The sequence below is a fragment of the Melitaea cinxia genome, chromosome Z (genome assembly GCF_905220565.1).
Source record: "Melitaea cinxia chromosome Z, ilMelCinx1.1, whole genome shotgun sequence".
Taxonomy (NCBI): domain Eukaryota; kingdom Metazoa; phylum Arthropoda; class Insecta; order Lepidoptera; family Nymphalidae; genus Melitaea; species Melitaea cinxia.
Window position 1 is genome coordinate 18259010 of NC_059424.1, and position 21521 is coordinate 18280530.

A 21521-nucleotide genomic window follows, 5' to 3' on the forward strand; every position below is an offset into this window, starting at 1 on the left:
ACTGGACATAGGTCTCCACAAGTTCGCGCCAAAAATGGCGTGAAGTCATGTGTGTTACCCATAATCACCACGCTGGGCAGACGGGTTGGTGACTGCAGGGCTGGCTTCTTCGCACCGAAGACGCTGCTGCCAGTCTTCAGCATGTGTATTTCAAAACCAGCAGTTGGATGGTTATCCTGCCATCGGTCGGCTTTATAAGTTTCAAGGTCGTAGTGGAAAATTTATAATAACCGGGACCGATAGCTTAACGTGCTCTCCGTAGCATGGTGTAGTAAGGACAGATAACCAGACCGGAAATAATAATAATTAGTATATCGAAATAATAAATATACTGCGACGCAATTGTTAATATGTCCTACCTTTTGGAAAACATAAATGTCCAATACGAGCAAAAATCGAACGTGCGATCGCCGGTTTTTAGGTGCCTACGTGCACCATCACAGAGATACAGTCATATAATACGAAAAAAAAAAAAACATTATATACATACTTATCTATAAATAGAAGTATTGATTGAAACTCAAAACGCAATATTTTATGTAATTTACACTTCGATTTCTTATACAATTTGAAGTACTGGATGGTACACATTGACCTTCTTTCACCTCTCTACAAGTTCAAGTGTCCGGTTAGCGTTATTTTACCTCTGATCTCTGACATTTTTATTAATACTGTAAGAAGTGTTGTCAAGAAAGAGGCAAATGCGATATAATAGGTTAGCAGTGCCAATCAGAAACACGGACCAGATCAACCATGTTTGTCGCTGTCGGTGAGTAGTGGTATGTTTAGTAATTACTAACTGAGATAAGGCACAGGAGGAAATATCCTGCTCTAAATCTATATATCTCTAAATCTATATATAATATGTGTCTCAAATAAATGTCTTTCTTTCTTTCTTTCTTTCTCTAAATCTGAAGCAACCTAATCGAAGAAGTACCTCGACCTCACAAAAGATCACCGCTAAGTAATATTAGTTTTCAAGCAGAGTTGTGTTCCAGTGGTGAGTAAGGTGACCGAACTCGTGGGGAGTTCTGGTGTTATAGTCGTCGATAAGCTATGATAATCCCTGACCACGGTGAGTAAGCTTGCTTGTAGACTTCGTAGTATAAAAAATACTTTCGTCAAATATGTAATTGAAAAAAAAAACAAATTATAAAAGAGGATATTGATGTTATTTTGTTAAGAAACTTATTATTCATTGTAAAAATTATTATGTTTATTTCGAAACTTATTATTTTTAATTTACTCACTTTTTTTAACATATATAAATTCAGTTGAGTCTGACTCTCGTTTTATCTCACAGTATTAAGTAATTCAGTTCGAAATATTAGTTGAAAATATGTTTGAAACGATATATCCCGTTATCTTCTCTATAATTTTCCACTAAAATTAATGCATAGCCATTAACATTGTCGTTAAATTCAAAAGCTTCAGTATACATAATATTGTCATACAGATTAATAAATGGAAACCAGTTCAAAAATTATCTTTTATGTTTTTAATCTTTAAGCTTTGCGAGTGTTAAAATCTCTTCTATCCATTTAGTCCTCAATTTCACTCATTGGAACCAAAGTCTACAAGCAGCTTGTTTATCCACTACTACAAAGTAAATTTGTTTATTTTAATATGATACGTCGGTTTCATATTGCCCTTAAAATAATTCAGCTCTGAATTTACTATTTTTGTCGACTATTTTGCCTTTCACATTTGTAAACACAAACGCCCACAACGCAAAAATATTCGTATAGCAAATATTGATTGGTTGGGTATCGAGCCATCGTTACCATGTCAGTCAGTCGCCATAATACGTGTGTTTTAATACTTCACACGTGTAACATAAATATATTCGTATATTCGTTGCGGAGATTTAAATGCTTATTAACATTTATCTTAAGAAAAATATTTCTTGTTTCGATTTAAATATTATGAATAAGATGTTTTCTAACCGACTTCAAAAAAAAAAAGAAAAATAAATAGATGAGGTTACTCGATTCGACTGTATATATATATAAATTTTTTTTTAAATGTATGTTCGGATATAACTGTGTCGTTTATGAACTGATTTTGGTAAGTCTTTTTTTTTGCTGGAAAGGAAATATCTCAATGGTACCAACCGTGCTAAGGAAACCAGAATCTGATGATGGTATCCCAGAGAAATCGAGGGAAACCCTCGCAAATCGTAGTGACGACTAGGGCGTTTGTTAATTTTTTTCGTCTACTTACGTTGTATTACTTGTCAATGTATTTGAAGTCGTTTTTTTTTTCGTTTGCTAGCAAACACAATTAATAATTTAGCCTATAGCTAGCTATAACAGCCTGTTTTAACAGCCTGTTATTTGAACTGTCCTAAATTCATTTTTTATTCGTATTATTTTACTTTTATAATGTCGTTTATCATTTTTAAAATGATGAGTCGCGCAACACGACATGATGTTAGGCACGTTCGTTAAATTCAATTTTGTTCCCGTAGCGACATGTTTTGATAAGCATTTTTATTTCAGCGAAAATTTTGATAAAAATCACTTAAAATTCAATTACAATCTAATTTCAGATCTTTTAACATAGCTGTTTTTTTTTTCTCTATATATTTGCTTAGATATAAAGTATTGGTACTTTTATGCATTATTCACATCACCAACAGAAAAAATAAAAAGAAGTGTATATAATAAATAAGATGAAAATAAAGAACTGGTGGTATACAGAAAAATCAAGCGTATATGAAAAGATACTGATTTTTTTTGTTAGTATTATAAAAAATATATGATTTTCTTTGAAGTATTCTAAATTAGTATCTAATGTAAGTGACTAAATGCAAAATATCACAGTTTAGCCTTTTGCAGTCCAAAATTGCAAATAAAAAATAATGAATATAAAGAAAATATATATAAAAAAATAATAATATAAAATATACCCTATGTAAATATATTTTTAACAACTTATTTTTCTAAAACGTGTGCTTTAAAATTGTTTCTTTATAAAATCAATATTTCCTATGCACATATCACAAAAATCTTTACATATGACTGCAATTAGCCGTTAGATGATGAATTGGGCATGTTATATATTAAGTATTATTGAGTATTGTTATAGTGGCGTGTTTTTAGAACATTCAGTTTTCTGGTAAATTGATGAGAGATGGAGCCGCTGGATCTTTATAAGCTGTGGTAATATGCCCGCATCGCTTTCATGCGTTGAACCGCAAACGAGAGCTAGTATTTGTCAATCCGTAATACGAAATTTATCCAAAGGCTATCTGTTCCAAACAATGGTCATCTGTATCATTTTTAAGCACGGCCGTTGTATTCGTATTAATATTTCACGAGGATGTTAAAGACTTTTGGACCTTGATATATTTATATGAAAGTATGTGTATTGACGCCGCGTTGGCGCAACGGTCACCGTCAGCCATGGATTGTGCCTGTTGCGCTGGCGGTTGCGGGTTCGATCTCCACACATGACAAATATTTGTATTGGCCATACAGGTGTTTGCCGTGGTCTGGGTGTTTGTGCAGTCCTTGTGGGTCTTTCCACCGTGCCTCGGAGAGCACGTTAAGCCGTCGGTCCCGGTTTTTATCATGTACACCTGATACCGATCGTTACTCATAGTAGGAAATATATCCGCCAATTGGAGCAGCGTGGTGGATTAAGCTCTGATCCTTCTCCTACACGGGGAAAGAGGCCCATGCCCAGTCGTGGGATATTACAGGCTGAAGCGAATGTTTATTGTGATCTGTCAGATGCGGTTTCAAATTTTTGTTATTTATTAATAGGAATAGGAAAAGTGTAATAAAAATAACTTTTGCTTCTGACCTTATCTCCTAAAATTGAGAACTTTGTGTAGTTATTTTTCTTCTTCGAGTTTCGTACAGTAAAAAGTCAAAAGTCAACTATATATATTAAAGGCATATTCAAGATAATATTAAATAAAATCCGCCGTTTGTGAATGCAAGATAAACTAGAAATTTAAATATTTAGAATTTAATTAGCATCGCATAAAAGATTCAAAGTCTTCCGCACCTGCTCTTAATCGTTTTCGCAATTACAAGCATCAAATATATGTGTTTTAATATTATTCTACGGTTCTTTATAATTATAAAACTATACAATAGCAGTATCATTTGACATTATTTTTATAATTGTCAGATAGGTATTTATTTTTAATTAATATCTTCGATTTTGAGTTCTTGAAGTTCTCTGTAAATGACCAAAGCTTTTGTCAAATATAGCTTGTTTGATCAAACGTTTGATCATTAGCAACTTTTTAAGCGTTTTTGGAGCAGTCTACATAACTGATCAAAACCTCACAATTTTAACATCATACATAATTTTTTTTTTTAATTTTTCATGTATTACATTAGTTATCCTATTAAATTATTGAAATGAACAAAAATTTGATTAAATTGTGTTCGCAGGCAAACGAAAAAAAAAACCGACTTCAATAATATCGACAAGTAATACAACGTAGGTAGACGAAAACATAGTCAAGTAAATATGCATTATCAAAGATTACTCCAAAAGTTGTAATCAGATCTCGATGAAATTTAAATGTGACCACATGATAAACATCGGCTTTAAAAATTATCAAAATCGGTATACCCTGTAAAAAGTGATGTGGATTTTCGAGTTTCATTATTTTCTCTGGGATCCCATCATCAAATCGTAGTTTCCTTATCATGGTATCACACCATATCTCCTTAAAAAAATAATTATTAAAATCGGTTCATAAACGACGAAGCTATCCCCAAATATACATATAAATATATATATACAGTTGAATTGAGTAACCTCCTCCTTTTTTGAAGTCGGTTAAAAATGGTCTTAACATATTCAATGTAAATTTTTAAATGAAATTAAAATTTTTCGCGTACGGTACGAGACTTTGCTTGAAAATATTGTTGCTATGATTGATTATACAATTGGCTTCGAACGTCCACCACGCTGCTCGAATGCGGGTTGGCTGATATATTCTCTACTACGAGTATGAGAAATATTCGCTATCAAGTGACAACAACACAATACAACAGTAAAAATACAAATATCCCAAACAGGAATCGAACCCTGTTCAGGAGTCGAACTGGTGTTTAGGCCCTGTATAGTATTTGTAATAATAATTCCGTACGAGAGTCATAAATCATATTACTAGAAAATAAGATGGGAAAAATGTTGCAAGAGACGGAAATGTTAACGATCTTACACAAAGCTTTTAAGGAGCGAAATAAGAAATTTGTTTAAAATTATCTGAAAATCCTGAGCCCCGGTCTAACGGGCGGAGTTGTTCCTAGTAATTTTGTTTTCCAAACTGATAACGTAAACAACGTTCAGGGTATAACACATTTAAAACTTTATTCATTTTGAAAGAAGCACCTGTATTACAATGTTAATATTTATTCAACCTTTTTTTTCCGTATAAATATGGATGTTTTACTTAATTTTTTTTTAGCATTCATATCCATACATATAAAAAAAATACACAGTCATGTGTATACTTTTGTACCTATCTCCTGTTTTAATTTTTTTAATTTTGCTCACTCTTGGTGTACAATAAATAGTTTTTATTATAATAATAATAATTATTAATATAGTATACAGACACCTCCTCTCCACACACACACACACACACACACACACACACACACACTTGTATAATAGAGACACGCGCAAACACAAACACCCTCGCATCCAGTTTAATATAAGAAAGTTGTGTAGAACACAACTGAGAACACTCAAGGAAACATTTATTTCTTACTTCAAAACTATAGTTAGATTCATTCAAAATACATACTTTCAACTAAATTTAATACGTTATCACATTAATCACTTATACGCCATTTATCGAGCAGCAACGCTAGCCACACAATAATTAAACAATAACTGCTATTTCATTTACAAATTATCATATTTATAGGGCAACACTGCCAATGTCATGACAAAGATGGCGACTGATCAAACAGAAAATTAGTAGGAACTATTCGGAAGATGGTCTCTCCATCTGTATGCTGTTCCCGTACTTCAGCGAGTAATAATCAGAATAAGAAAAATTAAATTATAATATTATTTATTGTTTAACTACCCTGCAAAATATATTACAAAGATAGTGTCGTAAATGGTTAATAGGTATTAACCGTTCGGTAGATGGCGTCACCATCTTTGCACTGTTCGGTACTAAGCGACTAAAAAATAAGAGTAATATCGATATAAAATCGAATATTTTAATAATTGTCAGAATTACAAATTTAAATGCTAGCAGTTGTGAGTTAATAGCTATAAAATATCACAGGCAAAGCGTTGCATCAACAAATGTCAAAATAATATAATATTGTTTAGAATTAGTTATATATAATACTGTAATAAAATTTCAGGAAACAAAAACTAAGATCAATCGATTAAATACATAACTACCAGTTAGTTGAGGCAATCTAAGAGTAATGCAAATATAAGAAGCAGTTCCAACATTTTCATCATTACAATCCTCTGCAGTCGTTGTGACGTTAATGATTCTGGAGTACAGTAGAGAAATTTTAATGTTCTTATAATAATGGATTTTTTCCTCATTTTTATCTTCCTTCCAACTTTTATGAAGAAAAAAATAGTCTTAAAGTTCGAATACCTACTTTTCAATGTGCATTTAAAGTCCGATAAAGTTTTCAACAAAGAATGAGAGCAATGTTATGATATTTATAATAAGATAATTTCAATAAGATTATGGAAAACGAAGCTATGCAAATATTATATACATGATTATGCAAATATTATTAAAAAAGAGTTGTTTGTGTTTCTCTTTATTTTTTTATACATAGTTTCTTTAAAAAAATGTCGGCAAACAAGCACACGGCTCATCTGATGGTAAGTGATTACCGTAGCCTGACGCCTGCAACATCAAAAACATCGTAATCGTATTGCTTACCTTACGACCTCTCCCCTAGGAGCTCTGTTCATCTTTCTCACCCCCCCCCCCCCGCCTAGGAGCGCTTTCCTGGTCACCTTTCACTCACCACAGGAACACAAGTACTATTTGGCTGTGATCTCCGGTACGGTCGAGGTTTTTCCTCTATTGGACTCCCACCTCAGTTAAATTGTATAATAAATTGCGTTACAGATAAACTCAACACTGGATCGATGTTAATAATTCTTTCGCTTGTAGAATTATGCGTTATCACTGAGCCATAGCGATATAGCATAGGCTATATTTTAATGGAAGTTATCGGACCAGCTAAAACTCTTTAATATACACAGGCGAAGCCACGGGTGACGTATGTACGTAGCATAAGATGTTTGTCTTTGGTTAGAGATTGGAAATCACCGTTAATACAATCTATATTTTTTCAATATCATCATCATCATCATCATCATTACAGCCTATACAGTCCACTGCTGGACATAGGCCTCCACAAGTTGACGCCAAAAATAACGTGAACTCATGTGTTTTGCCCATAGTCACCACGCTGGGCAGGCGGGTTGGTGACCGCAGTACTGGCTTTGTCGCACCGAAGACGCTGCTGCCCGTCTTCGGCCTGTGTATTTTAAAGCCAGCAGTTGGATGGTTATCCCGCCATCGGTCGGCTTCTTAAGTTCCAAGGTGGTTGTGGAACCTTGTTATCCCTTAGTCGCCTCTTACGACACCCACGGGAAGAGAGGGGGTGGCTAAATTCTTTAGTGCCGTAGCCACACAGCACACATCTATATTTTTTATGTTAATAATAAATGAATAAGACATTAATTTTGTGGTAAGACCGTTTTTTAAACTACATAACTTTTGTGGTAAGACCGTTTTTTTAAACTACATTAATTTTGTGGTAAGACCGTTTTTTAAACTACATTAATTTTATGGTAAAACGGTTTTTTAAACTACACAAATTTTGTGGTAAGACCGTTTTTTAAACTATTGAATTGAAACTTTTTTAGAATCGTTGTGATTTAAAATTCAATAATGCTATAATGTGTCACGATAAAGCAACAAACACATAAATGTATAAGAGAGTATGAGGAAGAATACATTACACAATATTTTAAATTCTCGGTGAAAAATATCTCTCATTGGCTACTTCTCGTAATTTTTAACTTCTGCCATTTATGAATTGCCCATACACATACTTTTTTCTTTTATTTTCCACATAACTAATTTTGTTTATAACTATTATTAGCGATATTCAATAAAACATTAACCGAAAATCAGAGACAGAGCAAAGCAAACTTATTTATTTGCTAAAAAGCGAAAAATTGTTTAAAACTCTCGTTATCGCAAAAAGTTAAATTATTTTCCTCGAAAATATTCATTATCAATATTTTTGTACGTCAAAAAGGTTCTTAGTTATAAATAAAATAAAAATATATCCTTGTTATAAATATATAATGAATATGTAAGAAAGTTTTTAAATCTTTAAAATCGTACCGAAAGCGAAATATTTGTAGAGTACTCTGCACTATGATTTAATAATACATGATAGGGAACAGCAGGAATTTCCTGTTCAAAATATGAAGACCAAAGCCAAATAATAATGTTTTCAAGCAGTATTGTGTTCCTGTTGGCGAGTATTACTGGGATTGGGAATTCGATCGGCAATGCGCTTGCGATGCTTCTGGTGTTGCAGGTGTCTATAAACTACGGTAATCGCTTACCATCAGGTGAGCCGTACGCTTGTTTACCGACCTAGTTTTATATAAAAAAGACAATATTTGCTTTTTTATTTGTTTCTAATTGATAAAATGAAAATAATGGACCTTATGTAGACTGTTCTTTCATCAGTAGAATGCTACCGAGAAAACGGAGCTGTCAAAATCTTATAATTATATAGGAATAGTATATCTGAATAAAATCACGCATGCGTGTATACAATAGCTATTCAATATATATTGTATATAGGGTATTGGATATTAATAGAATACACATAGAACAATTAACGGATTTCTGTCACCGTCACCTTGAGGTGCAATTCATCAAGTTAATGGTTGCATGGCAAGGTCTCCACAATCAATATGTCTAATCAGTTAATGTATACAAACTAAGACGGCATTTGTCATGCTTCTCTGACGTTTACTTAGATACATGTGTAATTTGAACGGATAATATTAATAAGACCAATGTAGTAGATAGTCGTGGCGCTGTGAATCAATTCAAGGTTTTAGTAAATCCTTAATTTTGCTAGGAATAAACTTTTATACTTTTAACAATTAAAGAGACATTGGTCTTTGTTAATGGAACTGTTTTTTTTTTTTGTATCAATTGTAATATACCTACTGATTTTCGATGGTTTGACTTTTTTTCACGATAAAAGCGTGTATAAGGCCAATCGTTGTTATTTCGTTTTTGTCAAGTTTTGCCTATTTGTGTTTGTGTGTGTTCTCCAACAGTATTTTCGTCGGGGTCGTTGAGTGCATGTTTATTATTTTAGACTCGCTGTTTAATAGTAAAATAATCGCCTACATATTTTCAACGTTATCAGTTCACCCAAAGTCCGAGGTATGTATTTGTCTAAATTACTATATTCAATGTCCTAGTATTTATAAAATAAAGGATAGTTTCTGAAATTGATACAAAAACAAGTCACAATATACGTTGTAGAGGAAATGTGCACACGCTGATGTATATTCTTGAAGTGAAGGCTATATCTCAATTTAAATAAACCTTATGCAGAATAAAGGTACATTCTGTCACTCCTTAAATGCAATTTCCGATTCTGAAATAGGTTTAGAGCATAAAATCATGTTAGTCACGTAACTATGGTATGACAAGTATGGTATGGCAGTATGTATTTTGTAGATTTAGTAATCATGTAGTTCCACTTAACCAATAATTCAGTCAACGCAGTTGTTAATAATAAACCTAAATTTATTTAAGTTTCAGTAGAAATGTAATCTGGACTTGTATTTGCTTGATTTTACTTAAAAACTGTTTAGAGTCACGTTGACAGTTAAAAGTTTTTATCTAAGTTGTCGAAAGAAAAACTTAAGTTTTAAAAACTTTTTGGAAATAGTTTTTAATTTATTAAGGATCTGTTATACATGTGATTGATAATTATCTTTAATAAAACCTATAACCTAAAGAATAGACGCAAGACGATTATGAGTATACGCTTATAAGTTTATGTACATTCTCGCTAGGATTCTGATGTTTGTAATTCCTGAACGGAAATTTTTGAAATACTTACTAAACAATCTTCGAATGATCTACTTAAAAAAATATGTCACTACTATACCTTAGCGAATTATAATTAATAACACATTTTGACGTTTATCGTCTTTGCCACGGAAGCAAATTTTGTCAAATGCTGGCGAAGGCTGAATTTTGTGATGAAATGTATACGCAGCGGTATACCTCCGAGTTGGAAGTCGAAATGTACCTAGTTTCATTTTTATTCGTCAAGTCATCAAGAAGACATTTGACGTAATGCTGCGACAGATACATATGACAAAAATTAAAAAAAAAAATACATTTCTGGTGTCAGAATGGACTAAAGAATGCCCTTCAAATGAAATTTTCAAATATCCTCAATGTCGAACTAGACTTGTTAAAGATTTATTGATATATATTTATTATATTATAAACATATACTTATGATATACAGGAATAGTCTGATAAAAAACAAGATAGTAAGACATACGTACTACATTTTTATTTCCACAACAAAACCATCCTTGTATGTAGCCATCGCTTCATGATCATTAAAAACGGTTGAGTTTCATCGATGAAAAAAAAGTCTCATGATCAATGAGGCGTCCCATTCCTTATAAATACATAAATCTAACCGATTTTCCGAATGTACGTAATTCTCGCATCAGCGAGAAAGATATAAAAATTGTGCAATAGATTACACTGACATTCTATCAACGGCAAGCCGAGTGGAAAAGATTGAAATGAACCAATACAAATCGTAATTCTATTGATTCGTATCGTCCAAAATTCCTTTGGGAGCTGTTTTTACTGATACTCTTGGTTTCGATTTTTAGAATACCGTTTTTTTTTTGCGGTTTCACTTACGTTGACATTATTTATTATTGCTTCAATTATTTAAGTTTTATGTAAGTCTCAAGGTCTATTACAATGTTAGCTGTATTTTTTGGTTAATAATCGTAGTTTATTAGTTGTAATGAGACGCACTCATACAAAAGTCGGTATTTTTGGCAGATTGGCAATATTTGTTAATTAGATTAGACTCGATAAAAGTGAGGGTATCCTTAAAGTAGTTTTTGAGTTTTGCGTTTTATTGCGAAAAATCGAATAATCTGACAATCATGTCAGATTATATTTGTTTAGGTATCATCCTTTCTCCTTCCTGTCTTTTCTATCTTACGTGACATTGGCAAACTTAATATTGCTCCTCTGGCACAACTGAAAGCTATTAAATCCAAAAATTAATTGATGATCTCGTCTACATATATTTTCACAAATAAAATATCGGCATATTATATATTATACGCATTTACAAGATATAAATAGATGATTTTTTTATAAAAATGTTATTAACTAAATCACCCGATAGACGCTGTCCTTTCTTGCCAACTGTCAAACGCGTAAAGTTTAAATAATCAGTAAGTTTTATATGAACAATTTTCCTTTTCCATAACAACCTTCTACAAATTATTTAAAAAAAAAGTGCCAAATTGGTCCAGTGGTTCATAAGTTTTACGTGTAGCTTTTTAGTGATTCATGTTTTCTTTATAAAGATAAACTAATAAAATTTAACAAAATAATTTTACTTATCTTATAAATTATAATGAAAAACTACAAAGGATTAACGAGATTTTAAATCAACTATGTAACACTGTCGATGATATTACCTTGCACGAACTTATGTTGTTCAGATAATAGGATGTTTAAGAAATTCTTTGAATTACTAACTACTCAGCGGCAGTCTTCTCTCAGTAAAGTGACATCGTTTATCATACACAGACATGGATCGTTGTATATTATATTCGTTAATTATACTCCTACTACTTCATAAACATGTGGTAAGAGTAATACGCTGTATAAAATATATAATAATTTTGTTTTCGTTTTTAAACGTAATTAACATTTAAATATAGAATGGTTTTAAAGAAAAAAAAGAAATAACTTCGGTGTTGTTTTATTCGATGTGTTGTTGTTGTTTTATATGACTTGTCAAATAAAATAAATCATCGCATACATTAAAAGCCATCTTTACTGCAGATAGTCACGAACAATTTAATATTATATAATATTTTTTGGTAAGTTCGAAATTTTATGAAACGAAAAATTGTTTGTCTTTAAAGATTTATTAAAATCGGAAAACGATATTTTCGTATGTTAGTCTCAGAGGTAAATTATTATGGAGTTAGTGTGAGTGATCTGAGTACGAAGTAATGTGATCTAAGTATAAACTTCGATATATTATTTTATTGTATACAAAGTACTATAAAAGTTTGTATATTTTTAATTTTTCGAATGACTTATGGAGAACTTTATCGAGGAGTAAGAACGGAGTATTATTTCAATATATATATTGTTATCATAGTTTGTATTTATTTTAATTGATTTCATTTAATTTATTCTCTTAGTTCGATTGTAGGATTGAGCTTATTGCTATTTGCAAATAACGTATAAATACTTTTCAGGTGCAAAGTCAGTCATATGACAAAAAAACTCTCGACGGAATGGTTTTGAAAATGCTATGGGAAAAGGTATACGCGCGTTATGATGCAAAAACGAAAGAAATGGCTATAAGAACAATAAGAGAAACTGGTGACTACGAACATCTCATTCAGCGTTTGATGAAGGTGAAGCGAGACAAAGTAAGGAAAATTATAAATTTAGTCGGAGAGGTTATGATAGTTTATATGAGCTGATTTTGAAATAAATTTCTTTAAATAATATTTATAACTTATTTTATTTTTCTTTTAGATCATAATTCATTCAGGTTTCAACTACGTATTATGAATTAATTATTTGATTATTTAATTAATTTTTATATCAAAATATTTTAGTTCTAACATATAAAAATCTGTTTCCTGTGTTTCTAAGTTTTTAATAAACTCCACGGGTGATAGGTAAATATTAGTGAGGATATGAACAGAATTATTTTACTTTTATCTGAATATTTTGTCACAATTCACGGAAGAGATAACTAACACATATTTGGAAGTTGCTTATTGTAATTTCTTTCTTAGCTTATGTCAAAGAAATTTCTTCACAAATTCATGCTAATTTCGTATAATCTAAATAAATCTGTGTGGTATATATTCTATATATTATATAATGAGAAATCACATCCGTTATTATCAGAGAATGACGATGCTTTGTGTTTTTTTTTTATTTTTGAATCGCTTTAAGGGATTAAGTATTATTGACAAAAAATAATAAGCTTCATAAAAATCATCATTACCTTCCAATTATTCCAGTTTTACAGATGTTCAAAAAAATATGCGACAGTGTTTTTATAATGAATTCCAGGATAAAAACTAGCCTGTATGTTGCTCCACAACCTCTTTTATCATCTATTGAAAGTCTCATAAAAATCGTTTCAGCCGCTCCGAAGATTAACCCGGACAAACAGAAAGACATGAATAGACAATTTTTTTATATCTTTTGTTTGTGTTTTAGTATCGTGTAAAAACACATTTTTAAATCACAGACATACATTTCAATGTTATTTTCATGTATTTAGATGTAGAGATTAATTAACTTCATTTAATATAATCACTCATAAATGACGATACAAAGGAAAAGGAATGAGTGTGTTCCAGTATTCTGAAAAGATTTATTAGGTACGAAATGCTAAATTTAATATGAAAAGGAAGTGGAGACAACACAGCGTGTACTAGATATGTTACAATACATCACGAGTTACACACAAAAAAAAATTTCAGACGTAAGACTGAATTATATTTTATTCCCATACAATATATTTAAGATATAATTTAATAAATAACCTAAAGATGATACGGCACTTTGTTTTTTATTTGTGGAATAATAATATTAAAAAAAATAATTGTGTTTGCTTCAAACGAAAAAAAACCGACTTCAATTACATCAACGAGTAATACAACGTAGATCGACAAAAAAATAGTCAAGTAACTACGCGTTATCAAAGATTACTCAAAAAGTAGTTATCAGATCTCGATAAAATTTATATGTGACCACATGATAAACATCAGATTCCGATTAAATTAAAAATTATCAAATTCGATACACCCAGTAAAAAGTTATTGCAGATATTCCAGAGTTTCCCTCGATTTCTCTGGGATCCCATCACTAGATCCTGGTTTTCTTATCATGGTACCAAACTAGGGATATTCTCTTTTCATCAAAAAAAAGAATTATCAAAATCGGTTCATCCAGTAGAAGGTTATGCGAAAAAAAGTGTCAAGTAAAAACGCATTATTAGATATAGCTCGAAAAGTAATTGTTAGATCTCAAATAAATTTAAATGGGATCAATTGACACACACCACCGTTCGATTTAAAAAAAAATGTCGAAATAGGTCTACCCGGTGAAAAGTTCTGATGTAACATAAATAAAATACAGTCGAACTGAGAACCTCCTCCTTTTTTGGAAGTCGGTTAAAAAACCCAAAAGAAGATGCATTGCACGCCTCCAAAGAGGCTTTGCTTTACTTTCTCAAAATGAAAAGTACGAGTAGCGGTTATTGTTAAGCTTCTATATTTTTATGGCAATGCATTAATATGCTATAAAATACAAACTTTTGTACTGAATACACATCATGCTATATATTAAATATCGTTTGAAGTTATTTTTGAATACTATTGTAGTCAAGCGAGAAAACGCGAGAACCATGAAATAAGCTATTTTTTATCATGCCAGAAAAATATTAACTAAGAATCCTATTTGATATGATGGCTGAAAAACTTTTATTCTATCGCCAAATGTTTTTTTGTTCATCCACCGCATGTCGCATGTCGCATTTGCAGCTATTCGCAGAGTAGGGATAAAGTGAAAGGCACATGGCAGAGTAACCAAAGCTAATATGGCAGCGCCCATAGCTCGCATCAGCTGACCCTGTAGCATTTATATGTATTTTTGTATTTTGATCTGTGAATTAATGTAAATATTTATATTCACTGAAGGTTCGCTTGTATATTGGTTTCATAAAACCACATACAAAATAAATATTTTTTTTACGTTTCTATCATAATAATATAGAATCAGAATCATCTGTCACTATCTGCAAGAACCATACCAACTAATCGACCTTATCACCGTTAAATGGTCGATTGTTAATTCCTAAACAAGCTACTAGACGGCGCGCGAAATAGTTTTAAAGACACCCACTAGGAGTGAGTGAAGTAGTGCACTTATGGATTTTTCAAATATGTAATAACTTTTGCTTCTGTTTCAATAACATTTTCTCTCACTTTATTTAAAAATACAATGGCGGTTGTTTTTCAGGTTGATTAAAATAAACATAACCGAGTACACAGATTAAAGGAAAAAAAGATCAATCAAATATTTTAGGATAAAATTCGAAAGTATTTCAAAAATTTCTTTGTATGAATTATTATTATTAAATATATTTTTTTTTTTTTTTTTTTTTTTTTTTTTTTGATATCGCAGGGTAACCCATTTACGGGTGATATCCAGGATGCCCGGGTAGGCATTCCTAGACCGTATGTCGGCTTAGCACTTGGGGGTGCACTACCGACCAAAACCCCTGCGGGAGCCTTCAGCCGCTTTAATTGGAGGGTCCCGGAACTGCAGGCAACAGGATCCCTCCAGCGACAGGCTGGCCTCGGCGAAAAGACCAGACTTCTCCTCCATGGGACTGTCCGGCTCACCTCTGAACAATCCCGACGACGCCATGTCTAGCAGGACCGGGTTCCCATCCCGGCCCGACATGGGCACAGGGGCGTTACTGGAGACGCATTAAGTAGCGCCTCCTACGCACCCCCGTTCGTCGCCTGCGGACGGAGGCCTCGTCGGCGGCCCCCTCTCTCATCCGTCGTCGTTCTCCTTCTGGGACATTACTGTCTCGCAGAAGGAGACCATCGCCTTCCAGGACTCGTCGTCACCGAGCATCGCGGTGATAACGCTCGGTAGTGACAAGTCCCCTCCGAGGACTGTCGTCAGATCGCGACGTAGCGCCGCCCATCTCGGGCACACCTCGAGGGTGTGCTGGGCAGAGTCCACCGCCGCGCCACAATCGTGACATTCAGTCGTCGGCTCCCTTTGGGCCGTCCGACACAAGTATTCACCAAAGCAGCCGTGCCCGGTGAGAACCTGCGTCAGACGGAAGGTGAGGGGTTTGCGCTTACGGCGCATCCACCGCTCAAGGACCGGGCGCAAGGCAGCCGTTACGCGAGTGCCATACGGCTGCTCCAACAGGTCCTCCCCCCACCTCCGCATTAATGCTTCTTGCCCCATCCGGCGCACCCGTAGGATCCCGTCCAACGTGAGGTTCTCACCGAGAGCCCTCCTACCCGAGACGTATGAGTAGGTCTCGGCAAGGACCTCCGCCACGAGCTCCCACGGGGGGTCGCCAGCTAGAGCAGTAGCTGCAGCCCACGATACCGTACGATACCCCCGAATCACCCTCACCGCGATGATCTTCTGCGCCGACCGCAGTGCGGCCTTATTCTTCGCAGTGAGGCGATCCGCCCAAACCGGGGCACCGTACGTCGCCATACTCCGGCAGACTCCGGAATATAGCTGCCTGCAGGCAGCGCTGGGTCCTCCGAGGTTCGGGAGGAGTCTGCCCAGTGCACTCGCCACCTTCACGACCTTCGGTCACACCATAGCGAAGTGTGGACCGAAGGTCCACCCTCCGTCAATGATGAGCCCCAAATATTTCATTTGGGAGCTCATCCGGACCCTCCCCTCTCCGATCTGCAGGGTAGCCCCCGGTGGGGGTCCCTTGCGTCCGGTCCCGCGAAAGAGGAGGGCTTCGGTCTTTTCAATTCTGACACGAAGCCCCAAACTCTTTATGCGGCTGATCACGAGGTCGAGTCCGACCTCAGCCAGCCGCGCCGCCTCCTTATAGTCTCGTCCCCGGGAGTAAACGAGAGTGTCATCCGCGTAGCAAATGACACCCATCCCGGGGAGGAGACGGCCTCGCAGGACCCAGTCGTATCCGATGTCCCACAGGATCGGGCCCAGCACCGATCCCTGTGGGACACCACAGCCGACCCGCCGCCACTCCACGGACCCCGACCGATTTTCGAGGCCTACTTTGCGATCGGAGAGGTACGCCTCCAGCAGCCTCCCTAGATACGGGGGTACTCCGAAGAATTTGAGTGCCTCCCGAATCACTGCATGCGGGAGGCTGTTGAAGGCGTTCGCGATGTCCAACGACACCGCGAGCACCACCTCCCTCTTGTGTTCTGCTTCACCCGTCACCGCCCGTAGGCGTTTGAGGGCGTCAATGGTCGACCGGCGCGCTCGAAACCCGAATTGGGATTCCGAGAGTCCGGGTCCCGAGCCCTCCTCCAGGTGCTGAACGAGCCGGGAAGCCACTATTCTCTCCAAGAGTTTTCCAGCTTCGTTCAGCAACACCACCGGTCGCACTGACGAAGCCGAGTCCGGGGTCCGCCCTGCCTTAGGAAGTAGGCAAAGCCGACCCTCCTTCCAGGCCCCCGGGAACTGGCCAGACCGCAGGCAGCGGTCAAACAGTTCCCGGAGGCTATCGCCGAGGTGCCCGAGAGCGATCCCAAGTACTCTCCCGTGCACCCCGTCTGGACCCGGCGCCCTCTTCTTACTCTGAAGGCGGGACAGAGCTGCCTCCATTTCAGCCTCTGTGACGGGTGGCGGAACACTCTCCTCCTCGTCCGGCGTCTGCCGAGCCATCCTGGGGGGCATGAAACCCTCGGGTTCGTCGGGAAAGAGTTCCCCGACGATCCTTCCCAGTTGCTCCGGCTGGAGCGTTTCGCTGATGGGGGCCGACTGGGCGCGGAGCTTGTTCCGCGCCCAATTATACGGTCGGCCCCAGGGGTCTCTCTCTAGACCCCCAACTAGCTCCAGCCAGGCCTCCTCCTTGGCTCGGCATATGGCCTGCTGCAGGATCTTCCTTTTCTCCACGTAGATCCTGCGCAGCCTGTCGTCCCTGTCCACGTCCTGGGGGCGTCTCCGCCTGCTCCGAGTATATTGCCTCCTGGCCCCGTTGCAGGCGGCCCGGAGACCGGCTATCTCAGCCGACCACCAGTAGAGCGCCCGCCGTTGGGGTAGACGCTTCGCGCGCGGCATGGCCGCTCTGCAGACAGCGGTAAATGTGTCGCAGAGCCGGTTAGCCGCCTCATCCACCCCAAACTCCAGCAATGGCGGGAGACTCCAGCGGCCGACGATTGCGGCCTCCTCTGCCAGTTCCCGGTTGAGCTTGGAGAGTGCCCAGCGTGGAAACTGGCTACACCCCCTGAACAACGTTGACGACGACGATGACGCCGGACGGACGGGAGCTGGAGACACCTCGAACCTTATGTATCGATGGTCCGAGAGAGTCTCCACCTCCGTTTCCACCCTCCACCCCTCCACTCTGCGTGCGATAGCTGGCGTGGCAAACGTGACGTCTACCACGGAACCTCCCGACCAACGCACGCACGTCTGGACTGTCCCCACATTGAGCAGGGATAGTCCGGCAGCAAGCGCCCACTCCTCCACCTCCCTCCCTTTTGGGTTCGTAACCGGATTTCCCCAAGCCGTGGACTTGGCATTGAGGTCACCGGCTACGAAAACCTGAAGGGGAGCTAGCTGCCCCACCAGCGGCCCCAGAACATCGAGAAACCGTTCCAGGGCCGCCAGGTCACGATTCGGGGAGAAGTAGACTCCGACGAAAGCCACCTCCCCCCGAACCGCAGCCACATACCCATGTCCCCTCGCCTTGATGACAAGGGGGGGTCCAGCTCCAGGCCTCACCACGATCGCCACCAAGCCCTCGGTGTCTCCCGCCCAGTGTGGGTAAGAAGGCACGGCATATGGTTCGGCGACGATCGCGACGTCAACACACCACTCCGCCATGGACTGCAAGACAAGGTCCTGGGCTCCAGCGCAGTGGTTGACGTTCGCCTGGAGGACGTTGAGATGCCCGGACATTATTCGGCCATCTCAGCGTCTGCTGTCACCACTTGGTTCCCCCCTTGGGATGTCTGCGAGGGGAACTTCCCGCGAGTTATTGGGGGTTTGCACGCCATGCCCCCCATCACGTGGCCCGCCGGCCTGCCAGCGTCCGCGCACACCGCGCAACGAGCGGCGGCCGAGCACCCGGCGGCTTTGTGGCCAGCCTGTCCGCAGCGATAGCACAGTGCGCTGCGGTCAGTGCCTGCTGGGCACGTGGCACCGACGTGCCCTAGTCCCAAACAACGGAAGCAGTGCCTGGGACGCGCCTGCAGGAGGTGGACGACCCCCCTGCTCCACCCCACCGCTATTTTCCCGGCTTGCAGCAGTTTTTTCCCTGCTGCTGCCGGAACTTCAATGTGGGCTGTTCCCGAGCCCATTTGCCCTACGCGAATGTTTCTCACGTGGACTTGTCCCGGAGAACAGCCCCCCTCCTTCGCCACCGCAGTAGCCAAGCGCTCCGCTGTGACCGCGTCGCTCAGGCCTGAGATTCGCATCTCTGCCCGCTTCTCAGGCCGGAGCACCTCCACCTCCTCAGCCAAGGCCTCCTTTAGACGAGCGGCGAGGGCATCGGCCTTCTCCCCACACGTGGAGCCGGTCACCTCGATAAGTCGCGCCCCGGTCGCCGACTGGCGAATTCGAAGCGGGCCTATTCCCAGCTCGTTGAGGTCGATATTGCTCTCGGCCTTAAGCAATGTCGACCCGTACGTGGCCCCCCTGGCTACTGCCTCCGGCCGTAACTTAATAATTACGGCCGCAGAGCGAGGGAGCGCCAGCCTAGGCTTCGGGGTCTCCTTCTTGGCCGGCGGCGTTGAGGCTGCCATTTTTTTTGTCACCGGATTCTTCGCCGGCGGCGCTGAAGCTGTCCGTTTGTTCGCCGCCGATTTTCGGCGGACGACTTCCGTCCAGCTTGCCCTCGGCTCCTCATGGGGTATGGCCACCTCTCCCTCCTTCCGTTGAGTGGCCGCTTGCTTTGAGGTGGAGGGACCGAACGCAGTCCACTCCACCTCCTTAACCTTTCCCTTTCCTTTGTCTTTTCCCTTCCCCTTTCCCTTGCTCGATGCTAGGGGAAGGGTGGGGGGCTCCTCCGAGTCTAATTGGGCACCCACGCTAGCGCTAGAGGCCGCCGTCATTCGGTTCTTATTCGCACTGGTGGCCCTTGTAGCTCGCGCCAGTGGTCTGCTGTCCCTAGCCATTGGGGTGCCGCAAGGAGGGGCAGCAGGGAGCTGAAGAGCCGCCATGCGGTCGTCCACAATGTTGCCGACCATAACAGCTATGTCCTGCATTAAGTCGGCAGGCTCCTTTGCACTCGTGGATTCAGCCACCTTTTTGCGGCTGTCCTCGAACTCCCGTCTGTAAGCCCGCACCTCCTCACGGCTCAGTTCCAGCTCCCGAGTGAGCCGACAGATGTCCGCCTTCAGTCTTCGGACTTCGTCCGTCACGTTGCGGCCCACAAGGGACTCCAGCATGTCCCTAATGGCGCCGGCGGCCCTTCTAATTTTGGCGGCATAACCCCCCTTCAGGTTGACCGACTTCCCAGTCAGGCCGAGGATTAAATTGAGGTTGGCCTCAGAAGCCACCCTCAGCTCCTCGGCCCCCCGGTTCTCGATATCGTCCAACTCGATAGGGGTCTCCTCCATGTGACCCCCCACCACCTTCTCCTTCCTGTATACTCTCTTGAGGAGGGACGCCTCGAACTCGTTCTCCCGGTCTTTCTCCACACGCTCTCTCAGAGCTGCTCTGGCGCCCGTAAGTGTGGGTGCCTTGCCCCTCTTGGCCGCTGGCCGGGACCTAGCCCCCACGCTCGCTCCCATCTCTATCTCCGTGCCGGAGTTTTCTGAGCCTCCCGAGTAAAGGCGCTTTCGCCCCAGCTCCGACTCAGACAACGAGGTGATGGAGATGTCCTCCAAGACCTCGATATCTCCTTGCGACTGGCCCTGAGAAGGGCCTTTGGGTTGGCCCTGAGAAGGGCCGTTGGGTTGGCCCTGAGAAGGGCCGTTGGGTTGGCCCTGAGAAGGGCCGTTGGGTTGGCCCTGAGAAGGGCCGTTGGGTTGGCCCTGAGAAGGGCCCTTGGCAACTCCACCTCTACTCTCGCGTAGAGGAAGCATCGTTTAACAATCGCAGTCACAAAGACAAAATAATCCACAACCAAGTATAGCCTATAGCATTCAGTCACCTGCCTGCCACCTGCGTTACCGGGGTCAGGACAGGGTCCAGGGGAGACGACGAGGACGTAGCTAGAAACACTTGGGGACTCCCCCATTATTAAATATATATAATAACGTAATCCAAAACCAAAGTAAATTTAATAAGTCTATCACAAATAAATTATAAAAACAAAATAATGTATTAGAAAAACGAAACTGAAATATACGTTCTAAATTAATCCTAAAACAAAACAAATACATTCGCATTAAAGTTACGACTCCCTGGCGAATGCTTCAGGACTGAATTCAAAGTTGGTATTTCAAGAGCATAAAATAGCCAATTGAATAGAATGAAGATCTTG

The 21521-nt window shown here is 39.6% G+C and overlaps 2 protein-coding genes across 3 annotated transcripts; one reads left to right on the forward strand and one right to left on the reverse strand.

The window, feature by feature from the left end:
- Positions 1 to 9068: 9068 nt before the first annotated feature.
- Positions 9069 to 12828, forward strand: LOC123668742. Of its 2 annotated transcripts, none has more exons than XM_045602436.1 (2): positions 9069 to 9457; positions 12571 to 12828. In XM_045602436.1, exons 1-2 carry the CDS (start codon positions 9374 to 9376, stop codon positions 12799 to 12801), a joined length of 315 nt encoding a protein of 104 aa, XP_045458392.1. In that variant the 5' UTR covers positions 9069 to 9373; the 3' UTR covers positions 12802 to 12828. The 2 variants fall into 2 exon arrangements, with proteins under 2 accessions (XP_045458392.1, XP_045458393.1); XM_045602437.1 differs by lacking the exon at positions 9069 to 9457 and adding an exon at positions 11828 to 11946.
- Positions 12829 to 18990: 6162 nt separating this feature from the next.
- Positions 18991 to 21275, reverse strand: LOC123668894. The gene is made up of 2 exons (XM_045602586.1): positions 21189 to 21275; positions 18991 to 20949 (listed from the first exon to the last, which is right to left on the reverse strand). The coding sequence occupies exons 1-2, from the start codon at positions 21273 to 21275 to the stop codon at positions 18991 to 18993; spliced, it is 2046 nt and encodes a 681-aa protein (XP_045458542.1).
- Between the last annotated feature and the right edge of the window lie 246 nt (positions 21276 to 21521).